We start from the raw sequence: 27,454 nt of genomic DNA, 5'->3' as shown, positions 1-27,454 counted from the left end.
GCCCTTAACATTACCAAAAATGCCAAATAATTTGAAATTTAAAAAATTACCTTTGAGCAAAAAACTGCGAAAAACACAGTTTCCTTCCTATTATCTACAATATCATCCTTTAAAAAGACACATTTACATTACATTGAGACATTTCATTGCAAGTTATATGTAACTAATACATTAAGACAGTTTAAATTTTTACTTTCTTTGTATTTCCTTTTAATTTATAAAATTCATGTTAGAAGCAGAAATTTTTTTGCATTCTTTCTGGCTATGTCTGTAGGACTCCAGTGTTCTAGGTAAGTTAGTCCTAACACGTGTCCTCCTTTAAGTGACTATAAATACTCCACTTCCCCAAGATGCTGTTGGAATGTAGTCTTTGAGACTCTCCTCTACCTTTCGATAGCCCTCTTACTGGTCTCATCATTCTTACCTCTTTAATCCATTCTCCATAGGGCAGCTGGAATTATCTAAAATTACTAAATAACAATAACAATTGAGCACTTACTCTGTGCCATGCACTATTTTTTGTTTTTGTTTTTGGTTTTTAGAGACAGGGTCTCGCTCTGTCACCCAGGCTGGAGTGCAGCGGCGTAATCACAGCTCACTGCAGCCTCAACCTCCCAGGCGCAAGTAATCCCTCCACCTCAGCCTCCAAGTAGCTGGGAGTATAGTCATGCACTGCCACCCTGGGCTAATTTAAAAAAATTTTTTGTAAAGACAGGGTTTCCTTATGCTGCCCAGGCTGGTCTAGAACTCCTGGGCTCAAGTGATCCTTCTGCATTGGCCTCCCAAAGTGCTGGGATTACAGGTGTGAGTCACCATGCCCAGTCTTAAGTTCCTTATTTACAGGATATCTTTTAATCTTTCTGACAGCCCTATCACTGTCATCAACTTGCAGATAATAAAATCATCTCAGAGAGTTTTAATGATTTGCCCAAGGTCATGGCAGGTGGAACTGGGGCTGATACCCAGATTTTCTGATGCCAGAGCTCACGTTCTTGACTGTATACACATACTGCTTGGCTCAGTACCTTGCTAATGGTAGTGATTTTCAACATGATCATTCAATTAGGTCCTTGTTAAAGAATTATCAGACTCATTTGGATTTAATAGGATAACATATTAGAATCTGGGCATTTTTTCACTTCCAAATTAATCCTTCTCAACTTGCCTGATATTGGTTCTAGTTCTCCAGGGTAGAATTTTGTTGAAATTTTACTTGTTAAAGTTTGGGATTAGGGAGTAGGGCAACTTCTTTTGTGAAATCTCAGACATCAGATGCATAAGTCCCAGTGGAAGTGGGCCCCGTTCTGTGGTGACACTTTGTTTTAACCCACAACTACTGAGCAGTGCCAGCAGAAAGAAGACTGAAAATTTTTGGCCTTCTTAATATGTTTTATTTATCTCTATGAGTTTTAAATATTAAAAAATAATCATCTAAGTATTATCAATTTAAAACAAATTTTGTAAGTAGAGAGATATGACATCTCCTGCCTTAAAATCATTTTTAAAGTTTTTTTTTTTTTAATTCTTGATCTTCTCTAAACAGTATGAGAAGGAGAAGGTGGGAACCCAGTTGACTAAAGCTAAGGAGCTACCTTCATTTCATTAAGTCAGCCATGAAGATTAGTAAGAGTTGGTTGGTTGGCAATTCCTCCTCCTCCCCCCTCCTCCTCCACCCCCTCCCTTCCTCCTCCTCTTCTTCTTCCTCTTCCTCTTCCTTCTCCTTCCCTTCTTCCTCCTCCTCTTCCCTTTCCTCCTCCTCCTCCTGCTCCTCTTCTTCTTCCTTTTTTCTTTTCTTCTTTGCCAGGATCTTACTCTATTGCCCAGGCTGGAGTGCAACAGCATGATCATCATAGCTCACTGAAGCCTCCTGGGCTCAAGCAATCCTCTTGCCTCAGCCTCCTGAGTAGCTGGTACTACAAACACATGCCACCACATCCAGCTACTTTTTAAATTTTTAGTGGAGACAAGGTCTCACTATGTTGCCCAGTCAGTCTCGAAGTCCTGGCTACCAACCATCTTCCCACCTAGGTCTCCCAAAGTGCTGAGATTCCAGGCAGTAGCCACTGCAGCTGGCCAGTTGCAATTTAAAAAATTGTAGCTTGAGAATTTTTGTTCTCACTCATAGGTGGGAACTGAACAATGAGATCACTTGGACTCGGGAAGGGGAACATCACACACTGGGGCCTATCACGGAGGGGGAAGGGGGGAGGGATTGCATTGGGAGTTATACCTGATGTAAATGACGAGTTGAGGGTGCTGACGAGTTGATGGGTGCAGCCCACCAACATGGCACAAGTATACATATGTAACAAACCTGCACGTTATACACATGTACCCTAGAACTTAAAGTATAATAAAAAAGAAAAAAAAAAAAAAGAATTTTCTAGCATCTTAAGGGCAGGCATTTGTGCCTGTTCCAGGAGCTGATGGCTGCAGTTACAGATCACCCAAGTCCTTGTGTCCCCTCCTGAGTCCATCCCCGTCATGTGCTTATCTTTTGTCTGTTATTTATTTTCTTCATTCGCTCACTCCCTTCCTGTATTCTCACTGTTAATTTATCTCCTCTTCTGTGTCAGGAACTGTGCTAATCATTGAGAATGAAAAAAAAAAAAGAAAAGGAATATGGACTTGTAGATTCCCAAAATCAATACAACGTTGTGAAAGCACAATGTTCTGAGAAACTAACCTTTTGGGAGTGAAATGGTGGGGTAGGAAGGGGAATGTTAGCAAAGGTGTCTAAAACGTGAAGCTTGGGTGAGCTTTAAATGAGATAGAGTTCTTCTAGCAGTCAAGAGCGGAGACAATATTCTAGAGCCAAGGAATGCCATATGAAGGCACACAGATGAGAAAGAGAGCAAGGACAAAATTCAGCTTGTGTGATTGGAGCCTGGGGGCTGTGGAGAAGAGGTAAGGGCCATAGAGGGAAGTAGAGACCAGATCCTGAAGAGCCCTCCATCAATGTTGTATCTCCATCAGTCTGTGGTAGTGAATCAGACAGCTGAAACTCTGCTATTTTTTCTGTTTTGTTATTTTTTAAGTTTAGCAAGATTGACTGTTGCTAGGTTTATAACTACCGCTAAAGTGAGTACCATGCTCCCCTATCACCCCATACGTTTTCTAGTTGGCTATTACCCCTTGGGTATTTTAACCCTTTGAGGGTCGTTAGAACTTTTAGGTCCCCATAGTAGACAGTTTCTCTCAGTTGGTATGCTAGATTTCAGGCCTTGTGGCACTCTGGTCACCTTCTCAGGCCATTGGTGTAAATGTGAAGAAACTACTCAGGTATATTGGACCAGTTTAGCAAAACGACTCCTCTCTCAGAACATACAAAAACCAAGGCCTTACTAGAGAGAACGCGTTCAAATCCATAGTTCATTAAAACAAGTATGTTTTGAGCTCATCAATTTACCAAGAAAGTCTTTTCTTTCACTTAAGAAGATATACTGTCTTTGTGTAGTTGTTTTGAGGTTTTCACTCAAAACCTCCTAATTGTTTATCATGCAGGATTATCTATAGTCAGATGAGGCAGTAAAGAAGATTTAAGGATTGATTTGTTAGTGGATATAGTATAGTAAGTCTCTACCAAACATAGTAAATTTATAAGGAATTTGGAGCTCACTGGTTGAAGTCCTTTTCCTAAATGTCATATACTAAGGATATCTTAATTCTTTTCTTCAGGTTCAATTAGCAGAATTTCTAGAAAATTTACAAGAAAAATCCTTGAGGATTGAAGCCTTTGTTAGTGAGATAGAATCCTTTTTTAATACCATTGAGGTAAGTTAACACACCCATTTTACCTTAACCCGGCTTGTTCACAGTATCAGAAGTAAACGATTCTGAGGTGAAGGGATCTGACTTGGGGATTTTGTGCGTATGTGTTGTTTGCCATTGTTAGTTCAGTTCCATTCAAAGCGAGGATACTTAAAATCTTCTCTCTGTGCATAATCAGTGAGACTCCTTTCTGCCTATGGATAAAAGATTTGCCCTTAACAACAGACATGGCGTTTATTAGACACTTAAATAGGGCAAATTCTTTATATGCTTTACATGACCGAATCCTCACAATTACATGAGATAGGTGTTATTATTATTGTTCCAATTTTATAGATAAGAAACCAAGTCTTAGAGTACATTCCTCGTTTTCATGCCTCTCACTGGGTTAACTCTGCAGAAATGCTCTGAGTCACTGTCCAGTGTCCCATGCCCAGGGCCAGTGAGTGCCTAGCACAACTATCTCTGATGAGTTCATGCTCTCCTAGCTGCTGGCTCCTGTCCCTTCTGCAGGAAAGAGAGGGACCAGCAATGCTCCATCCTTATACAGAGATGGCCCAGGCACCCTCACCAGTCAGTCAGGACTGGCAGAGGGCCTGAGGCCACTGCAGAGGCTCCTGCACAGTTCTGTTACTCCTGGGGCCACTCCATGTCCCGGTTTGCTTGTGAGAGGTCTGCTTAATTCATGTTGTAGATCAACTAGTACATGCTAGTTGCTTCTGGTGTCCCCTTCCCCAGGTGTCCTTTTTAGAGAGTAAATTTTGGTTTCATCTTACTAGCCCCACTAGTGAGGATAGCCAGGCATCTGGGTGTGTCTGGACAGGCAACAAAGTTTCTCCCACTGTGGGATAATCTGCCATCTCACTGGAGAACATTTGGGGAGGTAGCCCCCGTTCCATATCTGGGCTGCTTTCTGCCTTGCAGTGTGATTTTAGTGGAGTGATGCCTCTCTACCACATGAAGGCCAGGGATCCTCACTCACCATGATGCCATTTTCAAGTTTCATCATGTGTGAGTACAGGTGGGCAAGACTTCCATACAAATATATATATATTTTTTGTATTATGATAACTAAAACTTTCTTGATGATACTGTTATAGTAAATTCTATTGCTTTATTGCAAAGCTAATTGTGTGAAAGGGATTGGTAGGTTAAAAATTTGAACTGTGCATGTAATGTCTGATTCTCCGATCAGGATGCCAGAGCTCAATTCTTTAAAAGGCTAGTGTTTCCAAAAAAAAAAAAGCATGCATTTCTTGCTTCATTCAGAAGTGGGCTTTTTTGCTTGTTTGTTTTCAGGAAAACTGTAGTAAAAATGAGAAAAAGCTAGAAGAACAGAATGAGGAAATGATGAAGAAGGTTTTAGCACAGTATGATGAGAAAGCCCAGAGCTTTGAGGAAGTGAAGAAGAAGAAGATGGAGTTCCTGCATGAGCAGATGGTCCACTTTCTGCAGAGCATGGACACTGCCAAGGACACCCTGGAGACCATCGTGAGAGAAGCAGAGGAGCTTGACGAGGCTGTCTTCCTGACTGTAAGTGCCAAGTAAAATGGGCTCAAACACCTTGCGCCCACTCTGGCACATCTACTTTTAAAGCTTCATTTTTCACTATTCCTTAAGATTATTTATATCTCTGTGTGGGATTTATATAATTCTGGCATTTAAGCATTATTTGGGCATGCCTGATGCCTATAGAAAAGGCCCAGCGAACCCTGAAAGCCTTAATGCCCAGATCCAGCTGAAAGATACATGGAGACAGCCTGCAGCATCATCATTCCATTGTGTCCCACTGGATTGATTGGTCACTGTCTAAGAGGGAGGGAAAGCAGCCTTGTTCCTGCCATGCTTTCCCTCTGAGGGCCAGCTGGTGTCCTCAGGCTGGCTCCTGGGGCTGTCCCCTTCACTCCCCAAGCTGAAGTGACCACTTATATGGACTGTTCCCCCTCTGTCCTGGCCAAGGGGACTGGGAGTAACATTTGGGTGTGCAAAAGGATGACATAATGGGATACCCCTCTCAGGTAATAAATATGTTGGTTTTACAAGGGGTTTCTTGGGGACAGGATTTCTTAATTCAAGCAGGCAACTTGTAGACATGGAAATTCCCTTGGGTGCTCCTCAAATTGCACCAGCAGAGACACCTCTGTGCTCCCTGCAATTCCCTAGAATATTCAGTGAGACGCCGGTTCTCCATGAAGCCAGGATTAAGCAGAAATAGTGGAGATGTTTCCCCTGAAGGCAGTTCCAAGCCTAACTGTCACACAGCGGGAAGCACGGCTCTTAGGATGACTGGAAACCTCCCTTTCAAAGTCCCCCATCCTCCCACCCTTTCGAAAAGTTTGGAGATACAGCAAGGCAAAATAGGACAATGTTAGCCTTTTGATTTGCCTCTGGGGACAGCTCTTGACAAGGCAAATTTGGGTGAAGTGGACATGGCCATTCTCAAAGAGAACTAAACTCATTACATTGTTTTGTGTGTCATTAAGGCAAAGCTTCTTATTCATAAATTGGGCACTGCTTGTGAAGCATAATGTTAATTAAGTGCTTTTTGTTCCCTGAGAACCTTATCTTTGTTCAATAAGAATAAGAATAATTTACTTCTCTCTAGAAGAGCAAACTGTAAATAAAAAAAGAAAAAGATGGCATTTTCCCTACTTATATAAGTAATATTACTCATTTTTTAAAATTGGAAAATATAGAAAAGCACACAGAAAATATCACTCAGATAAATACTGATTACATTTTTTGATACCTATCCCTCATTGAATACATTTAAGTCATTTTTCCTGCTTTAGAGAATTCTGTTCTGGAAGCTAAGCCATTGGTTGATGAATAGAGAGAAGCAGAGCATAAGCAACTCATTGCCAGTCCCGCTGATCACAGAGACAGAGCCAACTGCAAATGAACCACCCTCTATCCCTGTCCTGACACTGCCCATCCCACCCTCTCCCGCTCCCCCGCACCCTGCCTTCTGAGCACTTATGTCCTTGCTGCCCAGGCTGGGAGAAAAACAACCTCAGGGAAGCTAAGGGGTTATGATTTTCAAAAGTGGGTAATCTTAATGCTCCTGGTTGTTTTTTCTTTCTGTTGTTAATTAGCTTCTCTCTCTCTCTTTCTCTCTCTCTTTCTCTCTTCTTCTCCTCCTCCTCCTTCCTCTCTCTTTCTCCCTAAGTCGTTTGAGGAAATCAATGAAAGGTATATAAAACATGGTACAATGTAGTGGCAAATAGCATGACTGGATGCTTGCTTTTTAATATTTTGGTGCTTTATGGAAAATGAGCTGCCAATTAAAAAATATTTAGTGGGCTACAATATTTTCACTTTTAGACACAGTGCTTTTAAAAGCTAAATGACAGCTTTGAAAGAAAACTGCATGTGCTTTAGTTAAATAACAATTATCATAATGTAGATTTTTAACTGCTTCCTCAAGATATATTCTGCATTTTCAGCCTAATCTAGGCCATCTTTCCTGTCACTGCATATAGAACATTTTGCAGATACTTAGATGCATTGGTTAAATATGAGTATTTGAAAGAATCATTCATATCTGCCTTGAGTAATTTTGTGGTTTATGTAATTTTAATGGACTGTTCTATCATTTTCTCTTCAAAAGACAGTCATGCATTTCTCTTCTCTTTCTGCTCAGCTAACCTAAATGAATCTCCCTCTTTTGATTTTGTTTTGTTTTGTTGTTGTATTTAACACTTCATCTAAGAGAATTCTTCATTCTTTCCAAAAGCAAAACACTCAACAAGAAAACATATTGTCTATAAAAACATGTAACATCAGATTTATGTTTATCTTTCGGAGCATCTCATACTGAAATTCTCCGACAGATCTGACACATTCTTCCTCCTGCCCCATAGCAAGACCTGAGGTCTTTCCTTCTGGTTTGAGCCTAATGTTTTCTCCTTTCAGTGTAATTTTAAATGTAAATTTCTAAATTGTAAATATCATCTTCAGTTTACTTCCATTCCAATTCAAATTGTGATACAGTATAGAATAAAATCAGAAATTTGTATCTATAATGTATTATAATATAAAAAAAGGATTTAGGTTAGAAATATGATTTTTTTAGGTAATTGAAATCACACAGATGAATCCTATTTACCTAAAACAAATTCTATTCAACAGAATATTACCAGTTAGTTTTTGAAAATAATTTGTATACTAGTATTGACATTAATCAATAAGTGTTCTATAACAGTGGCTCTGTTATGAATAGAATTCCCCAAGGAGCTTTTAAAAATGTTGATGCCTGAATCTTCTGAGATTCTGATTTAACTGCTCTGAGGTATAGCTGAGCATTTTTAAGGCTTCTGAGATGATTCTAATGCACAGCCAGAGTTGAAAGTTCTGGTTTATACAATCTATCCTTTGTCCCAGTGGTTCCCCAAACTGGCTGTGCCTAAATCACCTGTGCAATTTGTTTAACCAAAGATCCTTCGGTCCCACCCCAGATCCACTACATCAAAATTTCCAGAGTGAGACCAGGAATCTGCTTGTTACCAATTCCCACAGATGAGTCTAAGACACACCAGTCAGGTCTGGAAACTGATACCCAGGCCTTATTCTGAGTTTCCAGTCTATCTTATCTATCTATCTATCTATCTATCTATCTATCTATCTATCTATCTATCCATCTATCCATCCATGCATCCATCTATATTTTTTTGAGCCAGGGTCTCGCTTTGTCACCCAGGCTGGAGTGCAGTGGCACGATCTTGGCTCACCGCAACCTCCACCTCCCAGGTTCAAGCAATTCTCCTGCCTCATCCTCCTGAGTAGCTGGGACCACAGGTGTACTCCACTGTGCCCTGCTAATTTTTTGTATATTTAGTACAGATGGGGTTTTGTCATGTTGCCCAGGCTGATCTTGAACTCCTCAGGCCAAGTGATCCGCCCACCTCCAGTTTCCTTTATTTTAAAAAAAAATTATATTTTTTTCTAAATATTATTGACATTTCTTTTTATCCAAAAAGTACATGGATTTACAGTGCCATTCCATCTATACTGGACAGTGTAGATGCATATTTGCTTACTTATATTTTATCCATTCACAGAAGTTACTGCTCAGTAAGAAAATTTGGTGAGTGAAAAGTTGCAAAAATGCAATAGAATGTTTTTACCTTTCTAACCATCGGAATATTGCAAATATAAATTGACATCCACTTAATAGTAAATACTGTTTCTTCAGCTTCGTGCTTAAATGTGTTCATCTGTGTGTCATTTTAATTAATTTCTATTTCATTGTCCAGTTGACAGTGAATAAATTTTTTGCTAAACCTGCCTGTCACTTAAAGGAGAGTACACTTGGGCGAACCATTATTTTCTGTAAAGAAAAAAGACAACAAAATTTTGGGATTTGGTGAAGAAAGGTGAACAATTAAAGAAAGCACTGTCAGACGTGCATGTACACATGCACACACTTGATGAAGCTGGACCCCATCACTAAAAAGGTTTCCATGTCCTCAAGAAAACTTCTGTCTCAAAGTCTTGATGTTATTGATGTTCCTTTCTATAAGAAGTGCTACTTATCTACAGTTGGCCCTTGAACAACACGAGTTTGGACTGTGCAGGTCCACTTATATATGAATCTTTTCCATAAATATATTGGAAAATTTTTTTGAGATTTGTGACAATTTGAAAAAAACTAGAAGATGAACTGCATAGCCCAGAAATGTTGAAAAATTAAGAAAATGTTAGGTGTGTCACAAGTACATAAAATATATGTAAATATTAGTCTATTTTATCATTTACTATCATAAAATATACACAAATCTATTATAAAAATTAGAAACATCAACACTTACACACACAAACACTACTGTCCATAGCACCATATGCAGTTGGGAAAAAATGTAAACAAACAGAAAGATACAGTATTAAATCATAACTGTAGTTATGTAAAATTAACTGTAGTAATACTGTACTACTCAAATAATTTCTACAGCTATACTACTACCATACTACTTTCATAATTTTGTAACCACCTCCTGTTGCTCTTGTAATGAGCTCAAGTGTTGTGAATCTCTGCTTAAAACACTGTGTCACGCTGATCATCTCTCCGTGAGCAGTTAGTCTCTCCAGTAAATTGCATATTGCAGTAAAAAGTGATCTCCTTAGGTTCTTGCCTATTTTTTTTTAACCATATTCAGTGCAATACCATAAACCTTGAATAACACCATGATACCCATAGGAAGTGGCACTAGTGATCCTGGATGTCCTCCCAGGAAACAGAGAAAAGTCATGACATTACAAGAAGAAGTTGAATTGTTTGATCTTTTCAGTAGATTGAGGTCTGTGGCCACCTTTGCCTTCCATTTCAGGTGATTCATCTTGTAAAGAGATGATGTAAACTTAAGGTATTAATAAATACAGTACAGTACTGTAGGTGTATTTTTCTTCCTTATGATTTTCTGAAGAACTCTTTAGTTTATGTGATTTTAAGAATACAGTATATAATACATATACAAAATGTGTGTTAATCAACTCTTGAGGTTATTGGTAAGGCTTATTGGTAAGGCTTGCAGTCAACAGTAGGCTGTTAGTAGTTAAGTTTTTGGGGAGTCAGACGGCACACATGGATTTTCAATTGTGCAGAGAGTCAGTGCCCCAAACCCCGTCTTGCCCAAGAGTCAGCTGTAGTTTATTTTACCTTGCCACTTTTTCTCCCTCCTTTCACATTATATCTCTAAAGGCAGTGCTTGTCTATTAAATGATTTCTCTCAACACTAAAAATGCTTAAATTAAGGAATGCTGTCAAGCATATTTAGACTCAACATTTGCATATCTTGAAAAACACATTTGCTTAGAAAATGCTGTTCTGTTGAGGGGATTCATTTTTTTCTCCGTTTTGCTCTTTTGTGTTATAATAATGAAAAGGAATTGCAACCATTGTAAGACCTGCTTCTAAAAGGATGTCTGCTTGCCTTTTCATATGCTGATGTTAAACTGGAATAGGTCAGTGCATAAGGGAAAACTCGAACATTTTGCTCGTGGTACCTACAATCAGAGCTTTTGTGCTACAAAATGTCCTACATTAATACACATCAGTGATGTGTATTTTTAGAGGGCTTAGTGCATGTACGGGGCACCATTTTTGTTCATTCTGAGCCTATCATTTCCACCCTCTCCATCTGCACAGCCTTAATTTAGGCTGGTGCTGTTTTCCTTCATCTAGACCCTGTGGGGTTCTCCCGCCTGACCTCAGACCTGTCTTCCTCTGCTTGCCCTGATCCTTCCTTAGACACTTGCCAAGACAGTCATCTAAATTTCCCTTTTATAACAATTTTGTGGCTCTCCCTGCCTTAAAAGACAAAATTGAACTCTCAGTGGGTGTGAAAGGCTCTTCATAGTCAAGCCACAAAGCGCTTTTCTATTTCATCCCTCACCGTCTGTGTTTCTCAATTCCCACGGTGCCCTCTGGCCCTCGAATGTGCTGTAGTTGGCCACATCTCCATACCTGGGTTCATGCCCTTCTTCTGTCTGCAACGCCCTTACTTATTCTCTCTTCTGCCTAGGAAACTCCCACTCATTAAGACCCAGCCCAAATGTTACCTCCTCTTTGAAGCCCCTCTGGAACCACCTCCCCTAAATCAAATGATAGTGAATTTTATTGTTTCTGACAGTAGTAAGTGTAGAAGTCACTCTAAATATTCAGTTTTGTTTTATAGTATTTTTCCTTCATGCTGACCATAAATCCACCATCACTGAGATCCTGGTATCCTCGCCCACACAAAACTATTGGCCTCTTATTTATTCAAAATATGCTTATTAAATGCCCACTATGTGCCAAGTAATGCATTAGAATACAGTAGGGAACAAAACAAAGTCCTTTCCCGCATATAAATGCTATTCTGGTGAAGCAGACAGACAAAAACCGAAGAGGCTGTGATAAGTCTGGGGAAGTAAAACAAAGCCTAGCGAAGAATGGAGGGGGCAGGCAAGGCTGTATTAGTAGCGTACTCTCTGAGGAGCTGACATTTGAACAGAGATCTAAATTAAGTCAAGGAAGGAGCTGAGCAAGTGTCTGGGAGAACAAAGTTCCAACAGCAAGTGCAGTGGGTCTGCTGGGAAAACCAAGACATCCATGGAAATGAAGCCGACGCAGTTCCTTGCAGCCGACTGAGTTGCCGGAAGAGAATTCCAGTCCTGTGTGAGAGAGGTGAACAGAGGAGAGCTGCTAATCTACTTAGAGGCCTCTCATGCTAAAAATAAATTCTTTTGCAAACTCTCTGTTTCCTCTTTCCCCTTCAGAGTTAACCTTTTTGTCGCTGTTTGTTTAAATCCACATTTCATCTGGATACCAATACTTAGCATCAGTTGGCATTCCAACTAATGAGGGTGTTGAGTCCATAAAGCTGTTGATTTAGAAACTGTGGCTTGTTTAGGCTTTATCCTCTCTCATTGCTCTTTCCCCAGTACCTAGCACAATGCCTAGGTCATAGTAGGTAAACATGTTTTGAATGAAAAAATGATTAGAAGCTTAATATTGAGGTTTGAGAACAAAGACATCTACAGTGTATACGTTTCTGGATATGCTCTTAGCATTTTTATCCTTTGAAACCTCAGTGGGTATGAAAAGCTTTGGATATAAATCCTTTCCCTTTAGGAAATAAAGAAAATAATCACTAAAATGAAGTAATTTTTAGGACCAACTTTATAGGTAAAACCCTTAAGACTGTATTGCTTGATAGAATCTTTTCTAACTAGAGGATATAGGAATGAAATTTCCAATATTACCAGTTGCCTAAGAATAGATTTTAGACATATATTTCAAGACTTTAAAGCTTTAAATCCTTTTTTGGATAGAGTGAGAGGCCCTGCCTTATGCAAACCACCACTACCAACACCAGCTTCATTTTGAACAACTGTTTTTCACTTTCATTCCGTATGTCAATAATTTTTTGACTTATGTAGAGCTCTATTCCCCTGATAGGTTGCTTTCTGCAATGGAGAGCACTGCTTCTTTAGAGAAAATGCCTGCTGCGTTTTCTCTTTTTGAACATTATGATGACAGCTCGGCAAGAAGTGACCAGATGTTAAAACAAGTGGCTGGTAAGCATTTTAATATATTAATTACCTAGATGAAATATGGCAGTTTTTGCTTGTTTGTTTTGTATGTAATGATATATACAAAAGATTTTGCATGCAAAGACATGTAACTGGAAAAAGAAAAGTATTAGTTGTAAAATGTTACAGCTAGACTCTGAAATTGAGCATGAGACGAGCATCTCATTTCTGTGCATTTCCATCTGAAGCTTTATGACTTGCTTGGAGATTGAGGAGGTGGAAGGAGCCATGAAACCAAAGGGTCTCCTCTTTTTTTTTTTTTAATTTAAAAATAGGATTTCTCTCCCTCTCTTCTTGAGAGTTGTTTGCCTCATACCAGCAGCCAGGTATAGAAGAAAAAAGAAGTCAAATGTTTTTCTATGTGTCAAACAGATTTCTCTTTATGGGTGATTTTCCCCTTTTCAATTCAGTTCTTTTCCCCTTTTTTCAAACTAAACAGATGAGCTTAGAGAACTATCAGCTCAGCAGCATGGTCTGTAGCCAGGAGCCTCCTACTCAGCTGTCAGAAGCATCCTGCCAGCTCTTCACAATATTTTTTAATGTGCTATTTTAACAAACAGGACAATGAAACTTATTTAGATTTTTCAAAGCTGCCATGTTTCAGTGAAATTACCAAGGTTTTCTTACTGTACAATGTGCTCAGATGTCCTCCTTAAAAGATTTTATCGTCTTCCAAAATCACCTCAAAGATTACAGCCATTCGGGAGGCTGAGGCGGGAGGATCACTTGAGCCTAGGGGTTCGAATCCAGCCTGGACAACATAGTAAGATCTCCATTTCTAAAAAAAAGAAAAAAAAAAAAACCCAAAAAACAAAAACAAAAACGATGGCTGTTGTGTTTAAATTGGTGATTAACTTTCATTCCTGTATCAAGAGTTTTAGTTCAGTTACTACTAAAAAGGCTACTGTATGTCTAAAAGACAGAAAGAACACAACACCACACAACACACAAAAACCCAAAACTCCACCAGCCCTTTATAAAATTAAAAACTCGATCATTGATCTTAATGGATTTTCTTTAGAAATGTCTCAAAACAAAGTGTTTTCTTGTAATGTCTTTAAGAGGGATTAGACTAGGGCAGTGATTGCAAACTAAGAAAGTTTGATTAACAGAGCTGGTCTTTTGCTTTTAAGGGATTCATTATATAGCATTGTTCATTTAGGAGGATATGCTTTTCAATACTTAATGGGCATTGAGAGGACATTTAATATACTTTAGAGGTCACAGAGTTAAAATGTCACGAAGTGTTAACAATTAACTCAGCAAGTGCAAGTGGCGGTCCCTGTGGTTCGAAGCCTTTTATGGAGAGACTGATCTTAGAGCCATAAATGTTACTTTGTGCATCAGTTTCACAAAATTGGAGCCCAGGGTGTTGACTTGCTGCTAAATAGTTTTTGTTCATTTTGTGATACCTCTCGGAAGTCCTCACCTGTTACTTGAAAAGTTGATCTGATGACCCCCTACCTAAACTAAGCAGATGTAATGAGAAAAGGATGTGAGTTTTCCAATGAGAAGTAGCAGCCCATACGATTTATTCCATGCTTACACAATGTCTGGCATTGTGGGAACTGTTAAGCATATCAAATCATCTAATCTCACCACAACCCAAGGAGGGAGGTTTTGTTATTGCCATTTGGCAGGTGAAGAAAGGTGAGGAAAGAGAGGAATAGAAAAATGTTCTATTTTCAAGACAACACAACCGGTTGGGGTGTGTGTGGCAGGGGAGTTTGGCTTCAGAGTCTGCCCCACAGCGAAAAGGCAGAGTGCTGCTGAGAAAGGTGAGAGAAACAGATAGTGGATAAACAAACGTGAATCTAGACTTCCTGGATGCTGGCACCTGGGGATTTTTTTTAAATTGCGGTAAAATACACATAACTTAAAATTTACCATCTTGCCCATTTTTAATTGTACAGTTTAGTGGCATTAAGGACATTCACATTGTGTTACAACCATCACTGCCATCCTCTCCAGAACTCTTCATCTTGCAACACAGAAGCTCTATATCCATTACACACTAACTCTCCATATTCTCCCCTTCCCCTGGCTCCTGGCAGCCACCATTTTACTTTCTGTTTCTGTGAATTTGATTATTCTAAGTACCTCATCTAAGTGGAATCATATGGTATTTCTCTTTTTGTGACGGCTTTAACTTAGAGTAATATCCTCAAGGCTTGCCATGTTGTAACGTGTGAAACTTTTCCTCCTCTTTAAGGCTGACTTATATTCCATTGTATGTACACACAGCTTTTACATTATCTGTTCATCCATTGGTGGATACTTGGGTTGCTTCCACTTTTTGGCTATTGTGAATAATGCTGTTCTCCTGAGGACGTTCCAAAGGCCAGGTTGAGTGGAAATCTGTATCTGGCCACAGATTCCGAAGTCCAGTTTGGTTAATGCTTAACTCCCCAAATGTGGCGGCTCTTTTTGGGCACGTTTCATCAGGCAGAGGAGTGATTCTTCTACCCAATTCCTTAGCCTCTTATAATGAAGCCCTAAACTTTCATTTTGGTATTTTTTTAGTATCATACCTTTTTTTTTTTTTTCACACAGAGTCTCACTCTGTCGCCCAGGCTGAAGTGCAGTGGCACCATCTCGGCTCACTGCAACCTCCGCCTCCCAGGTTCAAGCCATTCTTATGCCTCAGCCTCCCCAGTACCTGGGATTATAGGCACGCATCACCATGCCCAGCTAATTGTTGTATTTTTAGTAGACATGGGGTTTTGCTCCATTGGCCAGGTTGGTCTCCTACTCCTGACCTCAAGTGATCTGCCCTGCTCGGCCTCCCAAAGTGCTGGGATTACAGGCGTGAGCCACTGCACCTGGCCGGCATCACACTTATTCAAGCTTATTACTGTGAAAGTGTAAACATAGTTGCTAACCTCCGGGTCTCTGATGTTCTTCTACCACATAAGAATTGTAAATTCAGCCATTATTATTAGATTATATCTATGGAATATTCTTATTCCCTTTTCATTTTAGAATTCTTTGAAAAGTAAAAGTATTTCCTGTTTCTGAAAAAAAGGTGTTTTAACTTTAATGCTTTTGGGGGAAGGAGCACATTAAAACAAAATTTCTAACTTACATACTTTGCTTTTTCCTTAAAATTAAGTGATTTTCTTGGATCAATTAATCAGTTTTTAAGTTTGTTAATTTACCCGAGAAAGAGAGAGAGAGATGGGAAAGATGTTTTCGTGTTTAAAAAGCAGATACAGCTCCATGTATAATTCATAGGGTAAAAGGGGGAGCATTTTCATTGTTCACGCCTCAAGTAATTCTGAAATATTGCTTCAAAGATGATCGACAATCGTTGAAACATTCCACTTGGTCCTTTTATAGACCTGGGGAACATGAAAATTTACTGAACTACATTGATCTGGACAGACTCATTTAGAATGTGACATCCATTTCCTGCTGGGAAGACAAGCAATAAATTCCAAGACAGTATGAGGGTCTCTGACCTGTGATCGATCCCTGGGGAGGCGCTCTCACCAGCGACCTCTGCCTTAGCATGCAGTTCGCTCCACAGGTCTTACCTCTGTGGCCTCTGTGGCTTTCCAGATGGTGGGTCCCTCCTTCAGCCCTCATCTTCAGGAGCTTCCTGCCTCGCCCCGCTGTTTCCTGTGCTCCTGGCCAAGGCCCCTTTGCTTTCTGAATGTTAGCGCTGGTTACCTGTCAGCCACTTTGCTAAGCACTTGATAGATATTATTTGCTTCTTATAACGCTCCTGGAAGGTAATGCTTTAAAATGTTTTCTCATTTTAAAGATGGGAAAACTGAGGCTAAGGTAACGGGGTGGATCTGGTGTTTAACCTTGGGCCAGCCACTCTGCACTGAAGTCCATGAACTTGACCCTTCTCTTCTGCTTCTCGTTTTTCACAACTGTGTGTTTCTTCAGCTCTTTATTGCTATTGCATCTTCTCAGTTTGTCTCTTTTTGTTACATTCTTTAGAACCATTTATGTTTTTCTCATTTTTACCTTCTTGCTGAACTGACCTTTAGTTTTCCTTTCCTTTGGTGTCCACTTTTAATAAAGTAATCTCATAAAATTTGGCCCGTATTATTAATATTTCAGTAAACTTATCTCTCAGGAAATTGTTGACTGGAAAAAAATAACCACAAAAAATAAATGTAAAAACATGCTATTGGGCTGGGCGCAGTGGCTTATGCCTGTAATCCCAGCACTTTGGGAGACTGAGGCAAGCGGATCACCTGAGGTCAAGGAGTTCGAGACCAGCCTGGCCAGTACGGTGAAACCCTGTCACTACTAAAAATACAAAAAAAATGAGCTGGGCATGGTGGTGGGCTCCTGTAATCCCAGCTACCAGGGAGGCTGGGGCAGGAGAATTGCTTGAACCTTGGAGGTGGAGGTTGCAGTGAGCCAAGATCGCACCACTGTACTCCAGCCTGGGTGACAGAGCAAGACTCCACCTCAAAAAAAAAAAAAACAAAAACAAAGCATGCTATCTTTTCAACTATGGAAATAATCTTTTTCTCTAATTTGTAAAATATGTTCAAAGATTTTGTGTCATAAGTTTTGGGGGAGAATTGCATAGAAGCTTGATTTATGGCATTGCATATACCATTAATGTTTGTACACATAATCATGAACTTTACAAGTTTCTAGGAAAACATTCAAGGATTTTGTTGTCAGTAAAATTCAGAACAACAGAGTTGTACTAGATGTCTAAAATGTATGCTGAATCAGTAGGGTACTTTTTCTGTAGTTTTTATATTTTGTTTAATTTTTAAAAAGTTAATAATTTAAAAATTGATAGGCATAGCCATATTGGAAAGACAAAATGGGATGGTCGTTTCAGAAAGTGTATTTTGATATTTTGTTTTTGCAAGTATTTTTCAGGCTAGAAGACATACCAACGATATCTTAAAAGGGTTTCGTTTGCCTCTGTTGTGAATATAGAATCTATATTGATACAGAATGATACAACCTTGGTCATCTAGCAAAGCATGTGTTTTGTTTTGAAGGATAAGCAAGTCAGTTGTTGCCTCCTCTAACCTACATGAGTTTATTGCTCCAACTATAGGACTATAGAAGAATATTCTCAAGTGATCCCATTTTGTAATACATTTTTGTTTATTTCTGTGTGTATCATATATATGCACATGTACAAAAGCATAGAAAACATTGCGGAGGGACACACATTCAACTGCAACAGTAATTACATCTAAAGAATATGGCTGCCACGGTGGCTCACGCCTGTAATCCCAGCACTTTGGGAAGCTGAGGTGGGTGGAATCCTTGAGGCCAGGAGTTCAAGAACAGCCTGACCAACATAGTGAAACCCCACCTCTACTAAAAATACAAAAATTAGCCAGGTGTGATGGTGCGTGCCTGTAATCCCAGCTACTCAGGAGACTGAGGCAGGAGAATTGCTTGAACCCAGGAGGCGGAGGTCGCAGTGAGCTGATATTGCGCCACCACACTCCAGCCTGGGTGATAGAGCAAGACTCCATCTCAAAAAAAAAAAAAAAAAAAAAAAAAAATGGCCGGGTGCAGTGACTCACGACTGTAATCCCAATACTTTGGGAGGCCGAGGTGGGCAGTTCACCTGAGGTCAGAAGTTCGAGACCATCCTGACCAAGATGGTTAAACCCCATCTCTACTAAAAATACAAAAATTAGCCAGGCATGGTGACGGGCACCTGTAATCCCAGCAACTTGGGAGGCTGAGGCAGGAGAATTGCTTGAACCTGGGAGGCAAAGGTTGCAGTGAGCTGAGATCGCGCCACTGCACTCCAGCCTGGATGAAAGAGTGAGACTCCATCTTAAAAATAAATAAATAAAATAAATAAATAAATAAATTACATTAAAAAATGAAAAAATATAATTGGGGTTGGGAGTTTGGGGGAACAAGGAAGCCCTTCTACTTGTATACCATATATTTCTATATTGTTTGAATTTTTTTCAACAAGCGTAAGTAATGTTTGCCCAACAAATTAATAAAAACAGCATTAGTTACAATAAATCTTGTTTACATTCCAGTTCCACAGCCTCCTAGATTAGAACCTCAGGAACCAAATTCTGCCACCAGCACAACGATTGCAGTTTATTGGAGCATGAACAAGGATGATGTCATTGATTCATTTCAGGTTTACTGCATGGAGGAGCCACAAGATGACCAAGAAGTAAATGGTAGGATTGCTAACACAAATACAAATGCATATGCATATTCAGGCATCTTCAGGTGAAGTATTTAAACATATACCTGTATTATGACTCTTCCCACAAAGCATTTATAGCTGCTTACAAAACAACAACAAAACCCCAACAACAATATAATGAAATAATAACTACAGAAGCAAAATTTGGGAATCAAGATCAAGGAAAACAAAATGGCATACATATTATAATAGTCAACACGAATATTGTAATTGAGATTCACATTTGGCTTTGAGCTCTCAGAATAACAGGCTCAATGAAGTGGTTCTCATTTTCAGAAAGGAGATAACATACCAGAGTTTCAAGGAAAATAAAGTTTTAATCAGTACAAAAGACTGAAAGACAAGTGTCACATGTTCTACTTTTAGGGAAGAAGCCATAGAGAGGACAGTGTGATCCACAATGGTCTGAATGCAGATGAAGCATGAGATGTAATGGGTGGCAGTTTCTCAGGTCTGTCTTTGCTAAAAGCCACCAACAAGCCACAAGGTTCATTCAGTGTTCACAGTTCCCAAGGCATGGGCCTAGGTATGGTGGAGTCTTCCTGTGTCCCCAGTTAATGTGTGGATAGAAATGAAAGTGCTTAGTAGGGTGAATGGATGGTATGTCTTACACCTGAGCCTCTGTAAGTGTCTCTCGGCTCAGAAGGACTTCTTATAAGCCCTGGAAGCCAGGCAGTTTGAGCTTGTGCTTCCTGATGAATCAGAGCTGGGAGTGCTGCCGTTCTGTGTTGCTTGTTGAAGACAGACCCACATACTATGGAAACCAGATGAGCATGTGGCAGGCTTGGCATCCTAACTCAGGCGCCCAATTTGTAATCAGGAATGAATGGTAATATATTATACTGTTACTAATATTTAAGTCTTTTGAAATGTCATGTGATAATTAATTTAGAAAAAAGTATAAAAAAGCAGTTATAGGCACGCTGTAAAGTTGGCTAAATCTAAATCTGTAATGTAGTGACTCCTGTTTTATTGACCTATTTCCACATGCCTGTTACAGCACAACCAAGTAAATGTTACTATCCCTGTTTACAAGTGAGAAAACTGATGTAAGGTTAAGTAGTTTGCTCAAGGTCTTGCAACTTGTACGTGACAGGGGCAGGGGTCAAACACACATTTTTCAAGCTCTGAAGTTTATTCTTTTGTTTGTTTGTCTCTGTGTGTGTTTTCTTACACCATACTTCATCTCTATCTATTTCTAGCTGCTTTCTGAAACACCATGGCTCTCTGAGACCCTTCTTATCAAATAGCTGTTGTGCTTGGAGTACTTTTTTTTTTAGTGGGTTTCATCCCCACCCCCACCCCAAACACTTCCCTATCCTGTGTCTCATTGTTTCTGTGCCCTGAACTGTGTTAATAACAGTTAGCTAATCTGATAATCTAGTCTGTGATACCGTGCCATGTTTAGTAGGGTCTCTAGTCACATATGTTATGTGCATTGTTAAAGGGAGTGCTAGGGTAATAGGATGTATTAGTTCATGCTCACACTGCTATAAAGACATACCTAGGACTGGGCAATTTATGAAGAAGAGGTTTAACTGGCTCACAGTTCCACAAGGTGTACAGGAAGCATGGCAGGGGAGGCCTTAGGAAACTTAGAATCATGGCAGAAGGTGAAGGGGAAACAAGCACAACTTCCCATGGCTGGCAGGGAAGAGAGAGAGAATAAAGCAGGAGGTGCTACACACTTTCAGACAACCAGATCTCTTGAGAACTCATTTATGAGAAGAGCAAGGGAGAAGTCCACCCCCATGATTCAATCACCTCCCACCAGGCTCTTCCTCCAACACTGGGAATTACAATTCAACGTGAGATCTGGGTGAGGACACAGAACCAAACCATATCATAGGACTTTCCCTAAAAGAATGATTCCAGTGAAAATGCAGACACAGATTCTGGGATATGGGGGAAATATTCTTCAGTGTACAAGTCCTTATGGCATTCTTTAAACTGAACTTTCTGTCCAGAAAGTACAGCTCATTGGAAAGGAGAGAGGCAGTTGAGAGACCTGCTAAGTTGAAGAGCTCCCAATTTTCTTTTAAAGAAACAGTCTGGGTTTTTAAGTGGAAAAGTTTTGAAGATGTGACATTCAAGAGTAATAAGGGGGGATAACTGAAATTACCATAGGCAAAATTTACAAAGAAAACCATATGTTTTAAAGGAGATAAAATTTCAGTAAGAATAATCAAATTGGCCCAAATTGGTAGGGTTGTTCAGAATGATATTGAATAATGTTTATTACTAAAATATTCAAAGTAAAATAATTTTTAAAATTTTAGAAGAAAAATGTCTTAATTGGACAAAGTTACTTCTTAGAGTAGCTTATGACCTATCAAAGTTATTTAAGTATTTCTATAAATTGTGGAAATCTCTAGTGGAAAGAATTCTGGAATTCATGAGAAGGAACCAGGATTTGGAACCTGGAAGGTCATACTGAATACCAAAATAGTTTACTAATCTGTAAAGATGTTTAAAAACCATGAAGTTGTCCTTTTTTTAGGACACACTCTTCTGAAATATTGGCAGGGATTCTTAAGTTTTTCTTGAGAATGTGTTACTGAGATTTAAGCTAACATATACTTTATGTAAGTTTAATATTCGCTACTGAAATGAGTTACTTTAATTGTGGTATATGAAGCTCAGAATCTTACTAATATGCTCTTATTTTCTGATAAGTGTTAGCAAGTAGTACTATGTCATCCTAAGTGTCTCTTTTCAGAATGCTGTTGCTTTCATATGTATTCTAAGGAGCTGGTTTTCACATAATGGTATCTGTAAGGTTATCAGTTTGAGTTTTCCACTGAAAGAAAATCATAGATGACTTTTTCCAATAACTATAACTTTTAATTAACTTTGGAAGACATCTTAGATTTTAATTGTGTCTTATGCTAGAGTTGGTAGAAGAATACAGACTGACAGTGAAAGAAAGCTACTGCATTTTTGAAGATTTGGAACCTGACCGATGCTATCAAGTGTGGGTGATGGCTGTGAACTTCACTGGATGTAGCCTGCCCAGTGAAAGGGCAATCTTTAGGACAGGTAAGGAGATGGATGCTAAGGGTGCTAGCATAAGTGTTAACACTTATGGGTGCTAAGGGTGTCAGAAGACAAAGCTCAATTCTTCACGGACTCTTGAGATCAGCCAGTAAGTGTTTATTAAGCACCTATTGTGTGTTGAGTGTTGTGCCAAGTGCTGGTTATACAATGATGAATAAGACTGGGGTCCTGTTCTCAAGAAGCTCATGCTCAGGTGGGGAGATGGAAAAACAGAAGATCATAGAAAATGTGTGGTAAGGGCCATATCCAGATATACACAGGTTATTATGAGAGCACTCCAGAGGGGCACTCAAGTTGGCCTGGGGCAGGGGCAGGATCAGAACTGCTTCCTAGAGCTGATGCCTGCAGAAAATGCTTTAAAGGATCAATAGGAAGTAATGCGTTAAAGGAGGATATTCCACTTGAAAAAGACATGAGCAGAGGCATCAAGGCAAGAAACAGTATGGAGTGTGCAGGACGCTCTAAGAAGTTTGGTATTATTTCTTAGACTTAAGCAAAGGTAAGACAAGATGAGAAAGGCTAACATAGAGAGGCCATGTTTGCAAAGTAAGAAGCTTGGGCTGTGTGCGGGTGCTGGGAACCCCCAAAAGGTTTTAAGCAGTGGTATTTAACTGTAAATGCATTCTCAGGATGAAATCTTTTCCACAGGGTATGAAGCCTAAACCAAGGCTGCACTGCCTTTAAGATAATGGCAACCTGCCTCAGGGGAAGAGATAGTTTACTCCTACCCTTTATCCTTTCCTCGTGCCTTTTAAAACAAGCCTTTATTGAATGCTTACTGAGGACAAGATTGTCGCTTAAAACAAGCCTTTATTGAGCGCTTACTGAGGACAAGATCGTCGCTAACTTGTTTGTACTGGGACAGAGGAAAGAATCTTTATTTTGATTTGCTTGTATATGTATAAAGAAAGTCTGGTGGGATTTATAGGAAGCTACTATTAGGGGCTGTTTGGGGATGGGTGAGAACTGGGCAATGTGGAAGGCAGAGAAAGGAGAGAGACTTCACCATCTATATTTGATCCCTTTTGGGTTTTTAAAACAGAATTCATTTTCTGATAAAAAAAATTAAAAACAGAATCATGCTGAAGCCATGGAAGACCACGTGCTTCTCAGATCCCAGGAAAGGAAGCTGGCATTGCTCCACGACTGTCCTGACTCTCTTTCTGCAGCACCCTCCACCCCTGTGATCCACGCTGAGGACTGTACTGTGTGTTGGAACACAGCCACTATCCGATGGCGGCCCACCACCCCAGAGGCCACGGAGACCTACACTCTGGAGTACTGCAGACAGCACTCTTCTGAGGGCGAGGGCCTCAGGTAAGGGGCCCTCTCCATGGGAGAGACTGCCCAGAGCCCAGGAACCAAGCTCCTGGCCCTAAACTACCCTCTGGCTTCTGCTCACCAAGGGAGAAATGTAGCCTAAAATCCGGCTGAGCTAATGAAGCTACTGACTTGATTTGCAGCTCTATCATAGTTCATCAATGAACTCCAAGTTTGTAATAAAACACATGCTACAATGCAGAATAACTCCCTTGTAAGAAAAATGTATGTGAATTTTAATGATAGAACATTCTTTGAGGTATATTTAACTTCAGTCATTAGGCAGGATTTATGCATATTTTATGGGTTTTTTACTAGCTATATCAGAATCCGTACCACCTAACTCAGGAAACTAATAGTGAGCTTGTGTATAATGTAAATCTGAATGTCTCCATGATATATTGGTAACATAAAGGAGCTAATTACATATATATTATCATGGAGACATACCTGCCTCTCCAAAAGCATGAAATATGTAAAGAGATTCTTCTAGGAAAAAAGAAATGTGACGCTCTCTCACTAAGATGCTGAAGCTGACATTCATCAGTAAGCGGCTGTGCATCCATTAGGCATTTGGTAAATGTTAACTTATCTACCGAGGTGGTGTTTTCTTAGCCTCCCACCTCCTTGCTGTGGAGCAGCTTCATGTATCATGATGAATATTCAGATCATTCTTAATATTCATATTTTGATAGACAGGTTTTTAGTTTTTCTTTGAAACCAAGCTTATTGAGATAAACTACTTTGGTAGGACATGGAACTTAGGAATAATGGAATGAAACTAGAGAGCTTTTTTTTAAATTATACTTTAAGTTCTGGGATACATGTGCAGAACATGCAGGTTTGTTACATAGGTATACACATGCCATGGTGGTTTGCTGCACCCACTAACCCATCATCTATATTAGGTATTTCTCCTCATTCTATTCCTCCCCTACCCCTCCACCCCCCAAAAAGGCCCCGGTGTGTGATGTTCCCCTTCCTGTGTGCATGTGTTCTCATTGTTCAGCTCCCACTTATGCGTGCGAACATGAGGTGTTTGGTTTTCTCTTCCTGTGTTAGTTTGCTGAGAATGATGGCTTCCATCTTCATCTATGTCCCTGCAAATGACATGAAATCAATCCTTTTTTATGGCTGCATTGTATTCCATGGTGTATAAGTGCCACATTTTCTTTATCCAGCCTATCGTTTGGGTTGGTTCCAAGTCTTTGCTATTGTGAATAGTGTGCATGTGTCTTTATAGTAGAATGATTTATAATCCTTTGGGTATATACCCAGTAATGGGATTGCTGAGTCAAATGGTATTTCTGGTTCTAGATCCTTGAGAAATCACCACACTGTCTTCCACAATGCTTGAACTAATTTACACTCTCACCGACAGTGTAAAAGTGTTCCTGTTTCTCCACATCCTCTCCAGCATCTGTTGTTTCCTGACTTTTTAATGACTGCCATTCTAACTGGTGTGAGATGGTATCTCATTGTGGTTTTGATTTGCATTTCTCTAATGACCAGTGATGATGAGCTTTCTTTCATATGTTTCTTGGTCACATAAATGTCTTCTTTTGAGAAGTGTCTGTTCATATCCTTTGCCCACTTTTTGATGGGGTTTTTTCTTGTAAATTTGTTGAAGTTCCTTGTAGATTCTGGATATTAGCCCTTTGTCAGATGGATAGATTGCAAAAATTTTCTCCCATTCTATAGGCTGCCTGTTCACTTTGATGATAGTTTCTTTTGCTGTGCAGAAGCTCTTTAGTTTAACTAGATTCCATTTGTGGATTTTGGCTTTTGTTGCCATTGCTTTTAGTGTTTTAGTCATGAAGTCTTTGCCCATGCCTATGTCCTGAATGGTATTGCCTAGGTTTTCTTCTAGGGTTTTTATGGTTTTAGTTCTTATGTTTAAGTCTTTAATCCATCTTGAGTTAATTTTCGTATAAGCTGTAAGGAAGGGGTCCAGTTTCAGTTTTCTGCATATGGCTAGCCAGTTTTTCCAGCACCATTTATTCAGTAGGGAATCCTTTCCCCATTGCTTGTTCTTGTCAGGTTTGTCAAAGATCAGATAGTTGTAGATGTGTGGTGTTATTTCTGAGGCCTCTGTTTTGTTCCATTGGTCTACATATCTGTTTTGGTACCACTACCATGCTGTTTTGGTTACTGTAGCCTTGTAGTATAGTTTGAAGTCAGGTACTGTGATGCCTCCAGCTTTGTTCTTTTTGCTTAGGATTGTCTTGGCTCTGTAGGCTCTTTTTTGGTTCCATATGAAATTTAAAGTAGTTTTTCCTAATTCTGTGAAGAAAGTCAATGGTAGCTTGGTGGGGATAGCATTGAATCTATAAATTACTTTGGGCAGTATGGCCATTTTCATGATATTGATTATTCCTATCCATGAGCATGGAATGTTTTTCCATTTGTTTGTGTTCTTTCTTATTTCCTTGAGCAGTGGTTTGTAGTTATCCTTGAAGAGGTCCCTCATATCCCTTGTAAGTTGTATTGCTAGGTATTTAATTCTCTTTGTAGTAATTGTGAATGGGCATTCACTCATGATTTGGCTCTCTGTTGGTCTATTATTGTTGTATAGGAATGCTTGTGATTTTTGCACATTGATTTTGTATCCTGAGACTTTGCTGAAGTTGCTTATCAGCTTAAGGAGATTTTAGGCTGAGATGATGGGGTTTTCTAAATATACAATCATGTCATCTGCAAACACAGACAATTTAACTTCCTCTCTTCCTATTTGAGTACCTTTTTTTTCTTTCTCTTGCCTGATTGCCCTGGCCAGAACTTCCAATACTATGTTGAATAGGAGTGGTGAGAGAGGGCATCCTTGTCTTGTGCGGGTTTTCAAAGGGAATGTTTCCAGTTTATTTATTTATTTTTTTTGAGACGGAGTCTCGCTCTGTCACCCAAGCAGGAGTGCAGTGGCGCAATCTCGGCTCATTGCAACCTCTGCCTCCCAGGTTCAAGCAATTCTCCTGCCTCAGCCTCCTGAGTAGCTGGGATTACAGGTGCATGTCACCAAGCCCGGCTAATTTTTTTGTGTATTTTTAGTAGAGATGAGGTTTCACCATGTTAGCCAGGATGGTCTCAATCTCCTGACCTTGTGATCTGACCTCCTCGGCCTCCCAAAGTGCTGGGATTACAGGCATGAGCCACCGTGCCTGGTGCTTCTAGCTTTTGCTCATTCAGTATGATATTGGCTGTGGCTTTGTCATAAATAGCTCTTATTATTTTGAGATACATTCCATGAATGCCTAGTTTATTGAGAGTTTTTAGTATGAAGGGGTGTTGAATTTTATTGAAGGCCTTTTCTGCATCTATTGAGATAATCATGTGGTTATTATCATTGGTTCTGTTTATGCGATGGATTATGCCTATTGATTTGCATATTTTGAATCAGCCCTGCATCCCAGGAATGAAGCTGACTTGATCATGGTGGGTAAGCTTTTTGATGTGCTGCCGGATTCGGTTTGCCAGTATTTTATTGAGGATTTTCGCATAGATGTTCATCAGGGATATTGACCTGAAATTTTCTTTTTTTGATGTATCTCTGCCAGGTTTTGGTATCAGGATGATGCTGGCCTCATAAAATGAGTTAGGGAGGAGTCCCTCTTTTTCTGTTGTTTGGAATAGTTTCAGAAGGAATGGTACCATCTCCTCTTTCTACCTCTGGTAGAATTCTGCCATGAATTTGTCTGGTCCTGGGCTTTTTTTGGTTGGTAGGATATTCATTGCTGTCTCAATTTCAGAACTTGTTATTGGTCTATTCAGGAATTTGACTTCTTCCTGGTTTAGTCATGGGAGGGTGTATGTGTCCAGGAATTTATTCATTTCTTCTAGATTTTCTAGTTTATTTGCATAGAGGTGTGTATAGTATTCTCTGATGGTAATTTGTATTTCTGTGGGATCAGTGGTGATATCCCCTTTATCATTTTTTGTTGGGTCTATTTGATTCTTTTCTCTTTTCTTCTTTATTAGTCTGGCTAGTGGTCTATTTTGTTAATCTTTTCAAAAAAGACTAGTTCCTGGATTCATTGATTTTTTTTTGAAGGGTTTTTT

General features: G+C 39.6%; 1 protein-coding gene across 1 annotated transcript in view; it reads left to right on the top strand.

Annotated features, from left to right (window-relative positions):
• Nucleotides 1–27,454, top strand: part of CMYA5 (cardiomyopathy associated 5) — a 105,475-nt gene that overhangs the window by 51,843 nt on the left and 26,178 nt on the right. Inside the window, exons 3-9 of the mRNA XM_033180168.1 lie at nt 3,679–3,774; nt 5,071–5,304; nt 6,941–6,963; nt 12,710–12,828; nt 18,846–18,995; nt 21,917–22,063; nt 23,251–23,398. Coding sequence (XP_033036059.1) covers nt 3,679–3,774; nt 5,071–5,304; nt 6,941–6,963; nt 12,710–12,828; nt 18,846–18,995; nt 21,917–22,063; nt 23,251–23,398 — 917 coding nt within the window. The remainder of the gene's footprint in view (nt 1–3,678; nt 3,775–5,070; nt 5,305–6,940; nt 6,964–12,709; nt 12,829–18,845; nt 18,996–21,916; nt 22,064–23,250; nt 23,399–27,454) is intronic.

The sequence above is a fragment of the Trachypithecus francoisi genome, unplaced genomic scaffold (genome assembly GCF_009764315.1).
Source record: "Trachypithecus francoisi isolate TF-2019V2 unplaced genomic scaffold, Tfra_2.0 Lachesis_group2, whole genome shotgun sequence".
Taxonomy (NCBI): Eukaryota; Metazoa; Chordata; class Mammalia; order Primates; family Cercopithecidae; genus Trachypithecus; species Trachypithecus francoisi.
Note: the sequence above shows the minus strand (reverse complement) of the source record. Positions and strands in the feature narration are given on the sequence as shown.